We start from the raw sequence: 19329 nt of genomic DNA on the forward strand, positions 1-19329 counted from the left end.
GCTCTCTCTTGCCCTCTCTTTTGTTCTCTCTCTCTCTCTCTCTCTCTCTCCCCCCCTCTCTCTCTATCTCTCTCTCTCTCTCTCTCTCCCCCTCTCTTTTGTGCTCTTCCCCCTTCTGTTTTGCTCGCTCTCTCCCCTTTCTCCCCCTCTCTTTTGCTGTCTCTCTCTCTCTCTCCCCTTTCTTTTGTTCTCCCTCCCCCTATCTCTCTTTGCTGCCTCTCTCCCTCTCTTTTGCTCTCCCTCTATCCCCCCTCTTTTGCTCCCTCTATCCCCTCTCTATTTAGAGCTCTGTCTCTATGCCCCCTTTCTTCTGTTATGTGTGATCAGTCCACGGGTCATCATTACTTCTGGGATATAACTCCTCCCCAACAGGAAATGCAAGAGGATTCACCCAGCAGAGCTGCATATAGCTCCTCCCCTCTACGTCAGTCCCAGTCATTCTCTTGCACCCAACGACTAGATAGGATGTGTGAGAGGACTATGGTGATTATACTTAGTTTTTATGACTTCAATCAAAAGTTTGTTATTTTACAATAGCACCGGAGCGTGTTATTACTTCTCTGGCAGAGTTTGAGGAAGAATCTGCCAGAGTTTTTTACTATGATTTTAACCGGAGTTGTTAAGATCATATTGCTGTTCTCGGCCATCTGAGGGAGGTAAAGGCTTCAGATCAGGGGACAGCGGGCAGATGAATCTGTATTGAGGTATGTAGCAGTTTTTATTTTCTGAATGGAATTGATGAGAAAATCCTGCCATACCGTTAAAATGACATGTATGTATACACTTCAGTATTCTGGGGATGGTATTTCACCGGAACTACTCTGTTAAAGGTCACTAATCCTTTTAATAACTATTTATCATGTTAAACGTTTTTGCTGGAATGTAGAATCGTTTACATTGCTGAGGTACTGTGTGAATAAATATTTGGGCATTATTTTCCACTTGGCAGCCTTTTTTGCTTTTATTTGTGACAGTTTCGTTTCTCTTCACTGCTGTGTGGGAGAGGGAGGGGCCGTTTTTGGCGCTCTTTGCTACGCATCAAAAAATTCCAGTCAGTTACTTTTATATTTCCTGCATGATCCGGTTCATCTCTGACAGATCTCAGGGGTCTTCAAACTTCTTTGAAGGGAGGTAAATTCTCTCAGCAGAGCTGTGAGAATTCTTATAGTGACTGTGAATAAAAACGTTGCTTTGTATTTTTTATGTCAAATTTAATTATTGTTATTTTACTAATGGGAACAAACCTTTGCTAAAAGTTGTGTTGTTTTAAAGTTTGATGCTATAACTGTTTTTCAGTTCATTATTTCAACTGTCATTTAATCGTTTAGTACCTCTTTGAGGCACAGTACGTTTTTGGCTGAAAAAGATTATAACCAAGTTGTAAGTTTTTTTGCTAGTGTGTTAAACATGTCTGACTCAGAGGAAGATATCTGTGTCATTTGTTCCAATGCCAAGGTGGAGCCCAATAGAAATTTATGTACTAACTGTATTGATGCTACTTTAAATAAAAGTCAATCTGTACAATGTGAACAAATTTCACCAAACAGCGAGGGGAGAGTTATGCCGACTAACTCGCCTCACGCGGCAGTACCTGCATCTCCCGCCCGGGAGGTGCGTGATATTATGGCGCCTAGTACATCTGGGCGGCCATTACAGATAACATTACAAGATATGGCTACTGTTATGACTGAAGTTTTGTCTAAATTACCAGAACTAAGAGGCAAGCGTGATCACTCTGGGGTGAGAACAGAGTGCGCTGACAATACTAGGGCCATGTCTGATACTGCGTCACAGCTCGCAGAGCATGAGGACGGAGAGCTTCATTCTGTGGGTGACGGTTCTGATCCAAACAGATTGGATTCAGATATTTCAAATTTTAAATTTAAATTGGAAAACCTCCGTGTATTACTAGGGGAGGTCTTAGCAGCTCTTAATGATTGTAACACCGTTGCAATACCAGAGAAACTGTGTAGGTTGGATAAATACTTTGCGGTACCGGCGAGTACTGACGTTTTTCCTATACCTAAGAGACTAACTGAAATTGTTACTAAGGAGTGGGATAGACCCGGTGTGCCGTTCTCACCCCCTCCAATATTTAGAAAGATGTTTCCAATAGACGCCACCACTCGGGACTTATGGCAAACGGTCCCTAAGGTGGAGGGAGCAGTTTCTACTTTAGCTAAGCGTACCACTATCCCGGTGGAGGATAGCTGTGCTTTTTCAGATCCAATGGATAAAAAATTAGAGGGTTACCTTAAGAAAATGTTTGTTCAACAAGGTTTTATATTGCAACCCCTTGCATGTATCGCGCCGATTACGGCTGCGGCAGCATTTTGGATTGAGTCTCTGGAAGAGAACCTTAGTTCATCTACGCTAGACGACATTACGGACAGGCTTAGAGTCCTTAAACTAGCTAATTCTTTCATTTCGGAGGCCGTAGTACATTTAACCAAACTTACGGCTAAGAACTCAGGATTCGCCATACAGGCACGTAGGGCGCTGTGGCTAAAATCCTGGTCAGCCGATGTTACTTCTAAGTCCAAATTACTTAATATACCTTTCAAGGGGCAGTCTTTATTTGGGCCCGGTTTGAAAGAAATTATCGCTGACATTACAGGAGGTAAGGGCCACGCCCTACCTCAAGACAAAGCCAAAGCTAAGGCTAGACAGTCTAATTTTCGTCCCTTTCGGAATTTCAAAACAGGAGCAGCATCAACCTCCACTGCACCAAAACAGGAGGGAGCTGTTGCTCGTTACAGGCAAGGCTGGAAGCCTAACCAGTCCTGGAACAAGAGCAAGCAGGCCAGGAAACCTGCTGCTGCCCCAAAGACAGCATGAATCGAGAGCCCCCGATCCGGGACCGGATCTAGTGGGGGGCAGACTTTCTCTCTTCGCCCAGGCCTGGGCAAGAGATGTTCAGGATCCCTGGACACTAGAGATCATATCTCAGGGATACCTTCTAGACTTCAAATTATCTCCCCCAAGAGGGAGATTTCATCTGTCAAGGTTGTCAACAAACCAGATAAACAAAGAGGCGTTTCTACGCTGTGTACAAGATCTGTTATTAATGGGAGTGATCCATCCGGTTCCGCGGTCGGAACAAGGACAAGGGTTCTACTCAAACCTGTTTGTGGTTCCCAAAAAAGAGGGAACTTTCAGGCCAATCTTAGATTTAAAGATTCTAAACAAATTCCTAAGAGTTCCATCCTTCAAAATGGAAACTATTCGGACAATCTTACCCATGATCCAAAAGGGTCAGTACATGACCACAGTGGATTTAAAAGATGCTTACCTTCACATACCGATCCACAAAGATCATCACCGGTATCTAAGGTTTGCCTTCTTAGACAGGCACTACCAGTTTGTAGCTCTTCCATTCGGATTGGCTACGGCTCCAAGAATCTTCACAAAGGTTCTGGGTGCCCTTCTGGCGGTACTAAGACCGCGAGGGATTTCGGTAGCTCCGTACCTAGACGACATTCTAATACAAGCTTCAAGCTTTCAGACTGCCAAGTCTCATACAGAGTTAGTTCTGGCATTTCTAAGGTCGCATGGATGGAAAGTGAACGAAAAGAAGAGTTCTCTTTTTCCTCTCACAAGAGTTCCATTCTTGGGGACTCTTATAGATTCTGTAGAAATGAAGATTTACCTGACAGAAGACAGGTTAACAAAGCTTCAAAATGCATGCCGTGTCCTTCATTCCATTCAACACCCGTCAGTAGCTCAATGCATGGAGGTGATCGGCTTAATGGTAGCGGCAATGGACATAGTACCTTTTGCACGCCTACACCTCAGACCGCTGCAATTGTGCATGCTAAGTCAGTGGAATGGGGATTACTCAGATTTGTCCCCTACTCTGAATCTGAATCAAGAGACCAGAAATTCTCTTCTATGGTGGCTTTATCGGCCACACCTGTCCAGGGGGATGCCATTCAGCAGGCCAGACTGGACAATTGTAACAACAGACGCCAGCCTACTAGGTTGGGGCGCTGTCTGGAATTCTCTGAAGGCTCAGGGACTATGGAATCAGGAGGAGAGTCTCCTTCCAATAAACATTCTGGAATTGAGAGCAGTTCTCAATGCCCTTCTGGCTTGGCCCCAATTAACAACTCGGGGGTTCATCAGGTTTCAGTCGGACAACATCACGACTGTAGCTTACATCAACCATCAGGGAGGGACAAGAAGCTCCCTAGCAATGATGGAAGTATCAAAGATAATTCGCTGGGCAGAGTCTCACTCTTGCCACCTGTCAGCAATCCACATCCCGGGAGTGGAGAACTGGGAGGCGGATTTCTTGAGTCGCCAGACTTTTCATCCGGGGGAGTGGGAACTTCATCCGGAGGTCTTTGCCCAAATACTTCGACGTTGGGGCAAACCAGAGATAGATCTCATGGCGTCTCGCCAGAACGCCAAACTTCCTCACTACGGGTCCAGATCCAGGGATCCGGGAGCGGTTCTGATAGATGCTTTGACAGCACCTTGGAACTTCGGGATGGCTTATGTGTTTCCACCCTTCCCGCTGCTTCCTCGATTGATTGCCAAAATCAAACAGGAGAGAGCATCAGTGATTCTAATAGCGCCTGCATGGCCACGCAGGACTTGGTATGCAGATCTAGTGGACATGTCATCCTGTCCGCCTTGGTCTCTACCTCTAAGACAGGACCTTCTGATACAGGGTCCATTCAAACATCAAAATCTAACTTCTCTGAAGCTGACTGCTTGGAAATTGAACGCTTGATTTTATCAAAACGTGGTTTTTCTGAGTCGGTTATTGATACCCTGATACAGGCTAGGAAGCCTGTTACCAGAAGGATTTACCATAAAATATGGCGTAAATACCTATACTGGTGCGAATCCAAAGGTTACTCCTGGAGTAAGGTTAGGATCGCTAGGATATTGTCTTTTCTACAAGAAGGTTTAGAAAAGGGTTTATCAGCTAGTTCATTAAAGGGACAGATTTCAGCTCTGTCCATCTTGTTACACAGGCGTCTGTCAGAAAATTCAGACGTCCAGGCCTTTTGTCAGGCTTTAGCTAGGATCAAGCCTGTGTTTAAAGCTGTTGCTCCGCCATGGAGTTTAAACTTAGTTCTTAACGTTTTACAAGGTGTTCCGTTTGAACCCCTTCATTCCATTGATATAAAATTGTTATCTTGGAAAGTTCTGTTTTTAATGGCTATTTCCTCGGCTCGAAGAGTCTCTGAGTTATCAGCCTTACATTGTGATTCTCCTTATCTGATTTTTCACTCAGACAAGGTAGTTCTGCGTACTAAACCTGGGTTCTTACCTAAGGTAGTCACTAACAGGAATATCAATCAAGAGATTGTTGTTCCATCCTTGTGTCCAAATCCTTCTTCAAAGAAGGAACGTCTTCTACACAATCTGGATGTAGTTCGTGCCCTCAAGTTCTACTTGCAGGCAACTAAAGATTTTCGCCAAACTTCTTCCCTGTTTGTCGTTTATTCTGGACAGAGGAGAGGTCAAAAAGCTTCTGCTACCTCTCTCTCTTTTTGGCTTCGTAGCATAATACGTTTAGCCTATGAGACTGCTGGACAGCAGCCTCCTGAAAGAATTACAGCCCACTCCACTAGAGCTGTGGCTTCCACTTGGGCCTTTAAGAATGAGGCCTCTGTTGAACAGATTTGCAAGGCTGCAACTTGGTCTTCGCTTCATACTTTTTCCAAATTTTACAAATTTGACACTTTTGCTTCTTCGGAGGCTATTTTTGGGAGAAAGGTTCTTCAGGCAGTGGTTCCTTCTGTATAATGAGCCTGCCTATCCCTCCCGTCATCCGTGTACTTTTGCTTTGGTATTGGTATCCCAGAAGTAATGATGACCCGTGGACTGATCACACATAACAGAAGAAAACATAATTTATGCTTACCTGATAAATTCCTTTCTTCTGTTGTGTGATCAGTCCACGGCCCGCCCTGTTTTAAGGCAGGTAAATATTTTTTAAATTATACTCCAGTCACCACTTCACCCTTGGTTACTCCTTTCTCGTTGATTCTTGGTCGAATGACTGGGACTGACGTAGAGGGGAGGAGCTATATGCAGCTCTGCTGGGTGAATCCTCTTGCATTTCCTGTTGGGGAGGAGTTATATCCCAGAAGTAATGATGACCCGTGGACTGATCACACAACAGAAGAAAGGAATTTATCAGGTAAGCATAAATTATGTTTTTTTTGAGCTCTCTCTCTCTCTCTCTCTCTCTCTCTCTCTCTCTCTCTCATCCACACAGCCCCGCCCACCTCATGTCCGGACCCGCCCCCATCACACACGGTCATCCCAGATGTCATGCCAGCCAGGTCAGTCTTCTCGAAGGCCAGGTGTGTTTGTCCTCGCACAGTTTCTACTGCGCATGACAGCTTCGGACAAACACACTTGGCCTTTTTATAGAATAGGATGTGCACTGGTTCAGCTAGTATGAAAATCTGCCCTGTTGGGGGTACTTGAGGACGTGATAGAGAAACAATGAGATATAGCATACAATTTTAATCAACTATCCATTTTACTTGTATTATCTAATTTGCTTTATTCTCTTAGTATCCTTTGTTTAAGAAGCAGCAATGCACTACTTAAAGCTAGCTAAACACAATGGGCTCAATGTATTAAGCAGGTTTGCACATGCACGCCTGCTTCCCATAATGCAAGAAGCAGCGGTCTGATGACTCTGAAGTGACAGATTTTAAATCACCCTGAACACGCTTGCTTGTGATTGACAGGCCCTTCTCTTGCACGATTGGTTGCCCAAGCAAGAGTTTAATGGTACATAGGGCAGTATACATACCAGATCCACTTCCCCATTGTTGCAAATCTGTGCAGACAGGGGGGGGCGATTTATCAATGTCTGGCGGACATGATATGCCCCCTGCAGATTCGCGGCCACTAACAGGGGGTGTCAATCAACCCGATTGTATTAGATCGGGCGGATTGATGTCCGGCCTCAGAGGCAGCGGAAGAGTCAAGGAGCAGCGGCCTTAAGACAGGGGTATTTGGCCCCATTCGAGCCATGATAAATCGGCCCCATGTTCTCAAGTTGATACATGGGATCCATTGTGTGAGCCAATAACACGAGGCAGATATGTGAAACCACCAATAACCAGCTCCTGAGCTTATCTAGGTATCCTTTTTAACAAAGCATACCAAGAGTGTCGTATTATAATAATAATAATAATAGCTAGTGCTCTGTCTAGGTTTGTCACTTGATGAGTGATCAATAACAGATGATTCCACGTAAAGTAGTTAAAATTCTTTCCTTAAATATGCGTCTTTTATTCCTAAATTATATTGGAACCGCAGACAACATTTAATCTGGGTTACCTAACAGTTTAAACAATACCCATAACTATCAAAAAAACAAGTATAACAAATAACATGATACTCAAAAGATCCAGGAAGCATCTGGTAACAATTTCAGCTAAGACCTTACACATTTTATACACATCTCAGACCAATCAGCTTTTTTTATACCATAAATGCAAAAGTCTAAATCTTTACTTAAAGTGATAGTAAAGTTTTTGTCAACGTTATTTAAATCTTTGTTAAAAAAAATAAATATATATTTTCATTCATGAACCGCTTACAATAATACCTTATAGAGCTGTTATCTTTATTCTTGTCCACTGAAATAAATCACCGTTACGGCAGCCTCCATGACTTTCGCATCTGCGCATGCATTATCCAAAACTTCATCATCTCCGTTACACATTCCTCCGTGTGTGTTCACAATACTGGCATGCGCAATTGTATGAAAAGTGGAATCCAGTGACATCCGTGACATTAAATGCGTATGTGTAATACATTTTAAGGGAGGGTGCAAATATGGTGACATAGGGAGCGGGTGGGAACATGAAAACCATGAAGATGGGGGAAGCCATAGACAACGATAAGTGTTTTAAGTATATTTTATAAAATGTATGGATCTTATTTTAAAAAAAAAAATATTTATTAAAACAAGACTTATATGTGGACACACTATGGATTAATTTAATTTACTATCACTTTAAGTTTGCTCATAAGGCTTTCACCAATTTACATGACATATAGATAATTATATTTTAACTGTACTCATGCGTAGTTCAATGGTATGACATAAAAGAAAGTTAAAATAAGCTTTTTATTTTTAACTACAGTTCTAATTATTGTTTTGATTGGCATGAGCAACTGTTCTATATATAGAACTATGGGGGGGGTGGTGTGAGTGCTATCTGGTGAGGTGTAAGCTTAAATCCCTAATGGTCTATTATAATCTCCAATAATAGACTAAAACAGTGAAAAGAAAAAGGGGGGGTGGGATAAGCGCTCCGGAAAGAGCAAACCTAAAGTGAAATAGTGATTCTAATATAATAAATAACAAAATTAGTCAAAAATGTTGAATATATATGTGTGAAAAAATGCCAAAAAGTGACAGAAAATTGTCAATTTAATAATAAAAGATAACCAATATAAACAGATAATTACATAACATATAATAAAATCGGATAAAGGAACTCGTATATGTCTAAGATGCCGGCATCACAGGATTACAATAATAACAAATAAGAAATTCATAACATATAAAATTGGCGATCGCTATATTAAAAATTACAGTATACAGAAACTTGATGTGGCAATAATTCTGCTGACCAGTAGCAAAACAATCTTATGTTCAATTAAGGAGAGGTGACTCTGTTCTGGATGACAACAAACAACTATTATGTCCGTTACAAGCTATGGAACATGTGATCCGTAGGTGGTGACGTCACGTCATGTGACTAGTATTACTGATCCAATGTTATCCAATAGTATCCAATGATTAGTGTGTAGCGTTATATTTGAAAAATATATATACCGGTATATGAAAAAGAAAAAGAAACAAAAATGTCAATTATTTTCCGTAACAATAAAAAGGATACTTGCAAGTAGTAGTTCGCTATCCTCCAATTTCCCCAGTGGGAGGGAAGTAATGCAGCTGAAAGGAACAACAATGTAGATGATAATAAAGGTGAGTGTCCGTCTTTTTCTTTCCAAACTCCAAATGGATCGATTTTCTTTATAAGGTGCTCTTTATTCAGCAATCCTTTAGGTGGATAAGGAGCTCTTTATTCAGCAGTCCTTTAAGTGGATAATGTTATGGTAACTAAAACCCAAGGTCTCTTGCAAGCACACAGGAATTATTCATATATCTAGCTCATGTGAAGTGTGTGAGCTAGAAATGAACCTGTTGTTTGTGCCGCCGTAGAAACAGGTGAGTTAAAATGGAGCTCTATGGCTATAAAATTGTGAACACCGCACACAGGAATTATTCATATATCTTGCTCAACTGGAAATGAAGAGCTTGAAATGAACCTGTAATGTGCCGAGTGGGGAAGTAAATAAGATTCTGTAAGTCAATCTACGCGTTTCGGCAGAGTTACCTGCCTTTATCAAGATGCTTCAACTGTTCAACTGTTCTATATACCTATGCATGTACATGTCCTTGAAGGAAACTTAACTCATTATTAACTCATTACAAGCTAAATCCTAACTAATACTGTACTAAATGTATATATAACTCCACAAAGAGAACAAAGCTAATTAGATAATAGAAGTAAATTGGCAAGTTGTTTATAATCACATGTTGTATCTGAATCATGAAATAAATAATGTTTCATGTCCCTTTTTAATAAAGCAGATATTGTTTATTCCGCTGCACGGTAATGATTTTAGATTTAATTATTTTAAGTGCCGTGCCAGAGATAGAAGGAACTTCAGAAAATGCAGCTGCGGTCTGGTATCTCACACAAGAGTATGAAAATGATCCAAAAATTGTAGTGGAGACAAAAACTGAACAACCTCAGTCTCCAGTCTCCTCGTCACCAGATCTCATGGAATTTGAAAGGTAATATTAATTAGCTAAATGTTGCCTTGTTAATAAGGTGACAGAGGTTTTCATATTACATTTTACTAAAAATGGAAATTAATATGTATTGTGTTGTCATATTTCAGTTTGAAAGTTTTTACCTTACATGTGTAATGTATTAAACTTATTCTTCTAATGGTTGTACTTAAAGTGATTGTAAACTTTGGCTATTGAATCCACAATACCTATAATTGTTCATAAAAAGAGGTGCACTTTCATTCATAAAAATAATTAAAGATGCTTCATTCTTAAAATAATTGCCATTTAGTGATCGTAAACATTGCGCCGTTCATTCACCCGCATCTCATACTTTTTTTGTGTTCAATGATGAATCAGGCTTCAGCCAATCGTTGCGTGCCCCACGATCTGGACTCAAAGGGGGCACACAAGGATTTGCTGAAGCCGGATTTGTCATCAAAGACAAAAATAGAGTATGAGATACTTTTTAACCTTTTAAACTAGAAAGTCGGAATATAGTATTAGACAGAGCTATGGGTAAGCACCTAGTTCAATAGAGTTAACCCACATAAACCTATATAACTATTAGAGAATACACTGAAATATATCATCATCACAGCTTAGACACAGAAGGGACTCAATGACTTTAAGGTGAAGCTACAGACTATGGCCCCTAGTTATCAAGCCGTCAACCTCAAATACGCTGGAATTCCGCAGCGTATTTGTGGCGAGGCTGATTCGCCTTAGTTATCAACCCCTAGACACCGGCAAAAGTAGAATTTAGTGACGTAAGCTTCGATCTGCCGGACTCAGTCCGACACAGATCGATTCTTACGTCACTCCAGATGTTCCGCACACAAGTTCGGCACTATCTGACTACTTTTGCTAGTTAAAAAAACTAGCAGGTACGCTTGGCACTTTTCCAGCCCAGCGTACCTTGTTTTCAAACCGCCGCCCTGGAGGTGGCGGATCCCATAGGAATCAATGGGAGTCTGACCATAGCGAAAGTTCATGTTCGCTGCTGCCAGACATCCCATTGATTCCTATGGGAGATGTCTGCACCTAACACCCTAACATGTACCCCGAGTCTAAACACCCCTAATCTGCCCCCCCTACACCGCCGCAACTAAATAAATGTACTATAATAAAGTTATTAACCCCTAAACCGCCGCTCCCGGACACCGCTGCCACCTGCATTATACCTAGTAACCCCTATCTTGCCCCCCCTATACCGCCGCCACCTATAATAAATTTATTAACCCCTATCCTGCCCCCCCATACCGCCGCCACCTATAATAAAGTTATTAACCACTATCCTGCGGATCCTGGACCTCGCCGCAACTAAATAAATAGTTTAACCCCTAAACCGCCGCTCCCGGTCCCCGCCGCAACCTATATTAAACTTATTAAACTTATTAACCCCTAATCTGCCCCCCCTACACTGTCGCCACCTATAATAAATTTATTAACCCCTATCCAGCCCCCCCTATACCGCCGCAACCTATAATAAATTTATTAACCCCTATCCTGCCCCCCCTACACCGCCGCCACTATAATAAAATTATTAAACACTAAACCTAAGTCTAACACTAACCCTAACACCCCCCTAACTTAAATATTAATTAAATAAATCTAAATAATATTTCTCTTATTAACTAAATTAATCCTATTTAAAACTAAATACTTACCTTTAAAATAAACCCTAATATAGCTACAATATAAATAATAATTATATTGTAGCTATCTTAGGATTTATTTTTATTTTACAGGCAACTTTCAATTTTTTTTAACTAGGTACAATAGCTATTAAATAGTTATTAACTATTTAATAGCTATCTAGTTAAAATAAAGAGCAATTTACCTGTAAAATAAAAAATAACCTAAGTTACAATTACACCTAACACTACACTATCATTAACTAAATTATTCCTATTTAAAAGTAAATACTTACCTGTAAAATAAACCCTAAGGTAGCTACATTGTAATTAATAATTACATTGTAGCTATTTTAGGATTTATATTTATTTTACAGGTAACTTTGTATTTATTTTAGCTAGTTAGAATAGCTATTAAATAGTTATTAACTATTTAATAACTACCTAGCTAAAAGAAATAAAAAATTACCTGTAAAATAAATCCTAACCTAAGTTACAATTAAACCTAACACTACACTATCATTAAATTAATTAAATAAATTAGCTACAAATAACTACAATTACATTCAATTAAATAAACTAACTAAAGTACAAAAAATAAAAAAAGCTGTTACAAAAAATAAAAAAAATAATTTACAAACATTTCAAAAATATTACAACAATTTTAAGCTACTTACACCTAATCTAAGCCCCCTAATAAAATAACAAAGCCCCCCAAAATAAAAAATGCCCTACCCTATTCTACATTAAAAAGTTACCAGCTCTATTACCTTACCAGCCCTTAAAAGGGCCTTTTGAGTGGCATGCCCCAAAGAAAACAGCTCTTTTGCCTGTAAAATAAAAATACAACCCCCCCAACATTAAAACCCACCACCCACACACCCCTACTCTAATCCAAACCCCCCTTAAATAAACCGTCTTCAGCCAGCCGACCACCAATGGAACCGAAGAGGAAATCCGGAGCGGCAGAAGTCATCATCCAAGGGGCGCTGAAGAAGACTTCCATCCGATTGAAGTCTTCATCCAAGCGGCGTCTTCAATCTTCATCCATCCGGAGCGGAGCCATCTTCAGACGAGCCGACGCGGAGCCATCCTCTTCTTCCTGACGACTAATGACGAATGACGGTACCTTTAAGTGACGTCATCCAAGATGGCGTCCCTTCAATTCCGATTGGCTGATAGGATTCTATCAGCCAATCGGAATTAAGGTAGGAAAAATCTGATTGGCTGATTTAATCAGCCAATCAGATTGAAGTTCAATCCGATTGGCTGATCCAATCAGCCAATCAGATTGAGCTTGCATTCTATTGTCTGTTCCGATCAGCCAATAGAATGCAAGCTCAATCTGATTGGCTGATTGGATCAGCCAATCGGATTGAACCTCTGATTGGCTGATTAAATCAGCCAATCAGATTTTTCCTACCTTAATTCCGATTGGCTGATAGAATCCTATCAGCCAATCGGAATTGAAGGGACGCCATCTTGGATGACGTCACTTAAAGGTACCGTCATTCGTCGTTAGTCGTCGGGAAGAAGAGGATAGCTCCGCTTCGGCTCGCCTGAAGATGGCTCCGCTCCGGATGGATGAAGATTGAAGACGCCGCTTGGATGAAGACTTCAATCGGATGGAAGACTTCTTCAGCGCCCCTTGGATGATGACTTCTGCCGCTCCGGATCTCCTCTTCGGTTCCATCGGTGGTCGGCTGGCTGAAGACGGCTAAAGGTAGGATGATCTTCAGGGGGTAGTGTTAGGTTTATTTAAGGGGGGTTTGGGTTAGAGTAGGGGTGTGTGGGTGGTGGGTTTTAATGTTGGGGGGGTTGTATTTTTATTTTACAGGCAAAAGAGCTGTTTTCTTTGGGGCATGCCCCTCAAAAGGCCCTTTTAAGGCTGGTAAGGTAATAGAGCTGGTAACTTTTTAATGTAGAATAGTGTAGGGCATTTTTTTTATTTTGGGGGGCTTTGTTATTTTATTAGTGGGCTTAGATTAGGTGTAAGTAGCTTTAAAATTGTTGTAATATTTTTGAAATGTTTGTAAATTATTATTTTTTTATTTTTTGTACTTTAGTTAGTTTATCTAATTGAATTTAATTGTAGTTATTTGTAGCTAATTAATTTATTAATTTAATGATAGTGTAGTGTTGGGTTTAATTGTAACTTAGGTTAGGATTTATTTTACAGGTAGTTTTGTATTTCTTTTAGCTAGGTAGTTATTAAATAGTTAATAACTATTTAATAACTATTCTAACTAGCTAAAATAAATACAAAGTTACCTGTAAAATAAATATAAATCCTAAAATAGCTACAATGTAATTATTAATTACATTGTAGCTATCTTACGCCTAGATTTAGAGTTTTGCAGCCAAAGAGGTGCGTTAGCTACGCTGGCTTTTTTCTGGCCGCACCTTTTAAATACCGCTGGTATTTAGAGTTCACAGAATGGCTGCGTTAGGCTCCAAAAAAGGAGCGTAGAGCATATTTTCCGCAACTTCAACTCTCGATACCAGCGGTGCTTACAGACGCGGCCAGCTTCAAAAACGTGCTCGTGCACGATATCCCCATAGAAAACAATGGGGCAGTTTAAGCTGAAAAAAAACCTAACACCTGTAAAAAAGCCGCGTTCAGCTCCTAACGCAGCCCCATTGTTTTCTATGGGGAAACACTTCCTACGTCTGCACCTAACACTCTAACATGTACCCCGAGTCTAAACACCCCTAACCTTACACTTATTAACCCCTATTCTGCCGCCCCCTCTATCGCTGACACCTGCATATTTTTTTTAACCCCTAATCTGCCGCTCCGTAAACCGCCGCTACTTACATTATCCCTATGTACCCCTAATCTGCTGCCCCTAAAACCGCCGACCCCTATATTATATTTATTAACCCCTAATCTGCCCCCCACAACGTCGCCTCCACCTGCCTACACTTATTAACCCCTAATCTGCCGTCCGCACGCCGCCGCTACTATAATAAAGCTATTAACCCCTAATCCGCCTCACTCCCGCCTCAATAACCCTATAATAAATAGTATTAACCCCTAATCTGCCCTCCCTAACATCGCCGACACCTAACTTCAAGTATTAACCCCTAATCTGCCGATCGGAGCTCACCGCTACTCTAATAAATTTTTTAACCCCTAAAGCTAATTTTAACCCCCCTAAGTTAAATATAATTTTATTCTAACGAAATAAATTAACTCTTATTAAATAAATTATTCCTATTTAAATCTAAATACTTACCTGTAAAATAAACCCTAATATAGCTACAACATAAATTATAATTATAGCTATTTTAGGATTAATATTTATTTTACAGGCAACTTTGTATTTATTTTAACCAGGTACAATAGCTATTAAATAGTTAAGAACTATTAATAGCTAAAATAATTACAAAATTACCTGTAAAATAAATCCTAACCTAAGTTACAATTAAACCTAACACTACACTATCAATAAATTAATTAAATAAAATACCAACAATTATCTACAATTAAACCTAACACTACACTATCAATAAATTATTTAAATACAATATCTACAATTATCTACAATTCCGATCAGCCAATAGAATGCAAGCTCAATCTGATTGGATCAGCCAATCGGATTGAACTTGATTCTGATTGGCTGATTCCATCAGCCAATCAGAATATTCCTACCTTAATTCCGATTGGCTGATAGAATCCTATCAGCCAATCGGAATTCGAGGGACGCCATCTTGGATGACGTCATTTAAAGGAACTGTCATTCGGCGAGTAGGCGTCGGTTGAAGAGGATGTTCCGCGTCGGCTTGGAAGAAGATGGCTCCGCTCCGCTCCAGAAGAAAGAAGATTGAAGATGCGGCTTGATAGAAGACTTCATCCCGATGATGGACTTCCGACTTCAGCCCGATGATGGATTTCTTCAGCCGCCGCTTGGATCCAGACTTCAGCCCGAGGATGGACGTCACTCTTCAGCCCCCCGCTTGGGCTTGGATCAACACTTCCGAGGACCGATCGGTGAACCTGGTATGGTGAAGATAAGGTAGGAAGATCTTCAGGGGCTTAGTGTTAGGTTTATTTAAGGGGGGTTTGTGTTAGATTAGGGGTATGTGGGTGGTGGGTTGTAATGTTGGGGGGGGGTATTGTATGTGTTTTTTTTTTACAGGCAAAAGAGCTGAATTCTTTGGGGCATGCCCCGCAAAGGGCCCTGTTCAGGGCTGGTAAGGTAAAAGAGCTTTGAACTTTTTTAATTTAGAATAGGGTAGGGCATTTTTTTATTTTGGGGGGCTTTGTTATTTTATTAGGGGGCTTAGAGTAGGTGTAATTAGTTTAAAATTGTTGTAATATTTTTCTAATGTTTGTAAATATTTTTTTATTTTTTGTAACTTAGTTCTTTTTTATTTTTTGTACTTTAGTTAGTTTATTTCATTGTATTTATTTGTAGATATTTTATTGTAACTTAGGTTAGGATTTATTTTACAGGTAATTTTGTAATTATTTTAACTATTTTAGCTATTAAATAGTTCTTAACTATTTAATAGCTATTGTACCTGATTAAAATAAATACAAAGTTGCCTGTAAAATAAATATTAATCCTAAAATAGCTATAATATAATTATAATTTATGTTGTAGCTATATTAGGGTTTATTTTACAGGTAAGTATTTAGATTTAAATAGGAATAATTTATTTAATAAGAGTTAATTTATTTTGTTAGAATAAAATTATATTTAATTTAGGGGGGTGTTAGGGTTAGGGTTAAAATTAGCTTTAGGGGTTAAAAAATTTATTAGAGTAGCGGTGAGCTCCGATCAGCAGATTAGGGGTTAATACTTGAAGTTAGGTGTCGGCGATGTTAGAGAGGGCAGATTAGGGGTTAATACTATTTATTATAGGGTTATTGAGGCGGGAGTGAGGCGGATTAGGGGTTAATAACTTTATTATAATAGCGTTGCGGTCCGCTCGGCAGATTAGGGGTTAATAAGTGTAGGCAGGTGGAGGCGACGTTGTGGGGGGCAGATTAGGGGTTAATAAATATAATATAGGGGTCGGCGGTGTTAGGGGCAGCAGATTAGGGGTACATAGCTATAATGTAGCTGGCGGCGGCGTGCGGACGGCAGATTAGGGGTTAATAAGTGTAGGTAGCTGGCGGCGACGTTGTGGGGGGCAGATAAGGGGTTAATAAATATAATATAGGGGTTGGCGGTGTTAGGGGCAGCAGATTAGGGGTACAAAGGGATAACGTAGTTGGCGGCAGTGTACGGAGCGGAAGATTAGGGGTTAAAACATTTTTATAGAGTGGCGGCGATGTGGGGGGGCCTCGGTTTAGGGGTACATAGGTAGTTTATGGGTGTTAGTGTACTTTAGAGCACAGTAGTTAAGAGCTTTATAAACCGGCGTTAGCCCAGAAAGCTCTTAACTACTGACTTTTTTCTGCGGCTGGAGTTTTGTCGTTAGATTTCTAACGCTCACTTCAGCCACGACTCTAAATACCGGAGTTAGAAAGATCCCATTGAAAAGATAGGATATGCAATTGACGTAAGGGGATCTGCGGTATGGAAAAGTCGTGGCTGGAAAGTGAGCGTTAGACCCTTTAATGACTGACTCCAAATACCAGAGGGCAGTAAAAACCAGCGTTAGGAGCCTCTTAACGCTGGTTTTGACGGCTACCGCCCAACTCTAAATCTAGGCCAAAGGGTTTATTTTACAGGTAAGTATTTAGTTTTAAATTGGAATAATTTATTTAATGATAGTGTAGTGTTAGGTGTAATTGTAACTAGTTTTTATTTTACAGGTAAATTTCTCTTTATTTCAACTAGATAGCTATTAAATAGTTAATAACTATTTAATAGCTATTGTACCTAGTTAAAAAAAATTGAAAGTTGCCTGTAAAATAAAAATAAATCCTAAGATAGCTACAATATAATTATTATTTATATTGTAGCTATATTAGGGTTTATTTTAAAGGTAAGTATTTAGTTTTAAATAGGATTAATTTAGTTAATAAGATAAATATTATTTAGATTTAATTATTATTATTATTATTATTATTATTATTATTATTATTTAATTAATATTTAAGTTAGGGGGGTGTTAGGGTTAGTGTTAGACTTAGGTTTAGGGGTTAATAATTTTATTATAGTGGCGGCGGTGTAGGGGGCAGGATAGGGGTTAATACATTTATTATAGGTTGCGGTGGTATAGGGGGGGCAGGATAGGGGTTAATACATTTATTATAGGTGGCAACGGTGTAGGGGGGCAGATTAGGGGTTAATAAGTTTAATATAGGTTGTGGCGGGGTCCGGGAGCGGCGGTTTAGGGGTTAAACTATTTATTTAGTTGCTGCGAGGTCTGGGATCCGCAGGATAGGGGTTAATAACTTTATTATAGGTGACGGCGGTATAGGGGGGGCAGGATAGGGGTTACTAGGTATAATGTAGGTGGCGGCGGTGTCCGGGAGCGGCGGTTTTGGGGTTAATACATTTATTATAGTTGCGGCGGGGTCTAGGAGCGGCGGTTTAGGGGTTAATAACTTTATTTTGTTGCGGGGGGCTCCGGGGGCGCCGGTATAGGGGGTAGAACAGTGTAGTTAGTGTGGGTGCTTAGTGACAGCTTGTCAATAAAGCTGTAAAAAAGCCGAAGACCAGCGAGATCGGATGAGTGATAACTATCACAGTCCGCTGCTCATCGCCCCGTACTTGGTGCACGGCTTTTTGACAGATTTATTGATAACTTTGGAGAGATTTTTCAGGTCCGCGGCAGCGATGGTAGGTGAGCTTAGGCGGGCGTATTGGGTCGGCAAAGGCAGGTAAGTAGACGCGTTGATAACTAGAGGCCTATATAACAAGCTAACTATTGAAAGTGGTTATTTTAAGATGTAGAGCGATAGAAAAAGAAAAGGAAAAAACCTTTACTTCATCAACTCTAGACAGCAAAAGTAGTGATTTAGATAAAATGGTTTAGAACATGGCTCATGTTATTCCACCCTGTCTGCAGGTACCACCCCATGAGTGAGTGAACAAGGATAGTATATATAATCATATCAAATGCTCAGGTATTAACCTGTTATATATGCTGAGTGAATAAGCAAGTCAAAAACCATCCTCAGTCACCGTAGACATAACATGTATAAACCCCTTTCTCTAACAAAAAAATTATAGAAATAAGTAAATTCCTTCAATGTAAAATAGTCAATAAACTAAGTGACACTAATAACTGCAAGAAGCTCTAGTTAAATTAAACATATTTCTGCTATGAAATCTAAACACTTTTTGCTTTACCCATGCATATACTGTATATAGCACTGAGAACGTACAGGAATCCCATACAGTCATTTATATAAATTAAACCCTTTTAGGGCAACACGAAACAAGGCTGATTATTAGTACGGGTAATGTACTGTAATACCTTTATAAGAGTTGTAATACTATCAGCCAAAAAAAATTCAACTTAACAGCTCTAAACAGTCTGCTGTAATTCAGCAAGAAATTAACCTACTCCAGACTTTCGAGGACAAAGTACATAGTACAGGGAGATCTGGATCCGAGTAATATGAGTCTTCAGCAAAGAAAGACTAGGTAATAATGCTAAGTTCGTAGACAAGCCAGGAAATGGAGATGAGTGTAAAAACCTCACCGTTTACACTGTATCTCTGGAGACCGCAGGGCACCACAGAGACTAAGTCCCCTTTCAAGCTTAGGTAAATTATTGGGCTAACGTTGTTATAATTGACCTGACGATTGTTTACAAGACTAGATAAGGTTCCATCATAAACTTCATCCAGAGGTAGGTATGGTGGAGTTAGCTAAGCAGAAGGGTATAGACAGACATAGAAAGGGTCTCCACTGTTCCTGAACTTCT

The 19329-nt window shown here is 40.1% G+C and overlaps 1 protein-coding gene across 1 annotated transcript in view; it reads left to right on the forward strand.

Annotated features, from left to right (window-relative positions):
- The window catches only part of STRA8 (stimulated by retinoic acid 8), a 136191-nt gene that overhangs the window by 94492 nt on the left and 22370 nt on the right, over positions 1–19329 (forward strand). The window contains exon 4 of the mRNA XM_053719688.1: positions 9704–9859. Coding sequence (XP_053575663.1) covers positions 9704–9859 — 156 coding nt within the window. The remainder of the gene's footprint in view (positions 1–9703; positions 9860–19329) is intronic.

This window comes from Bombina bombina, chromosome 6 (assembly GCF_027579735.1).
Source record: "Bombina bombina isolate aBomBom1 chromosome 6, aBomBom1.pri, whole genome shotgun sequence".
Lineage (NCBI taxonomy): Eukaryota > Metazoa > Chordata > Amphibia > Anura > Bombinatoridae > Bombina > Bombina bombina.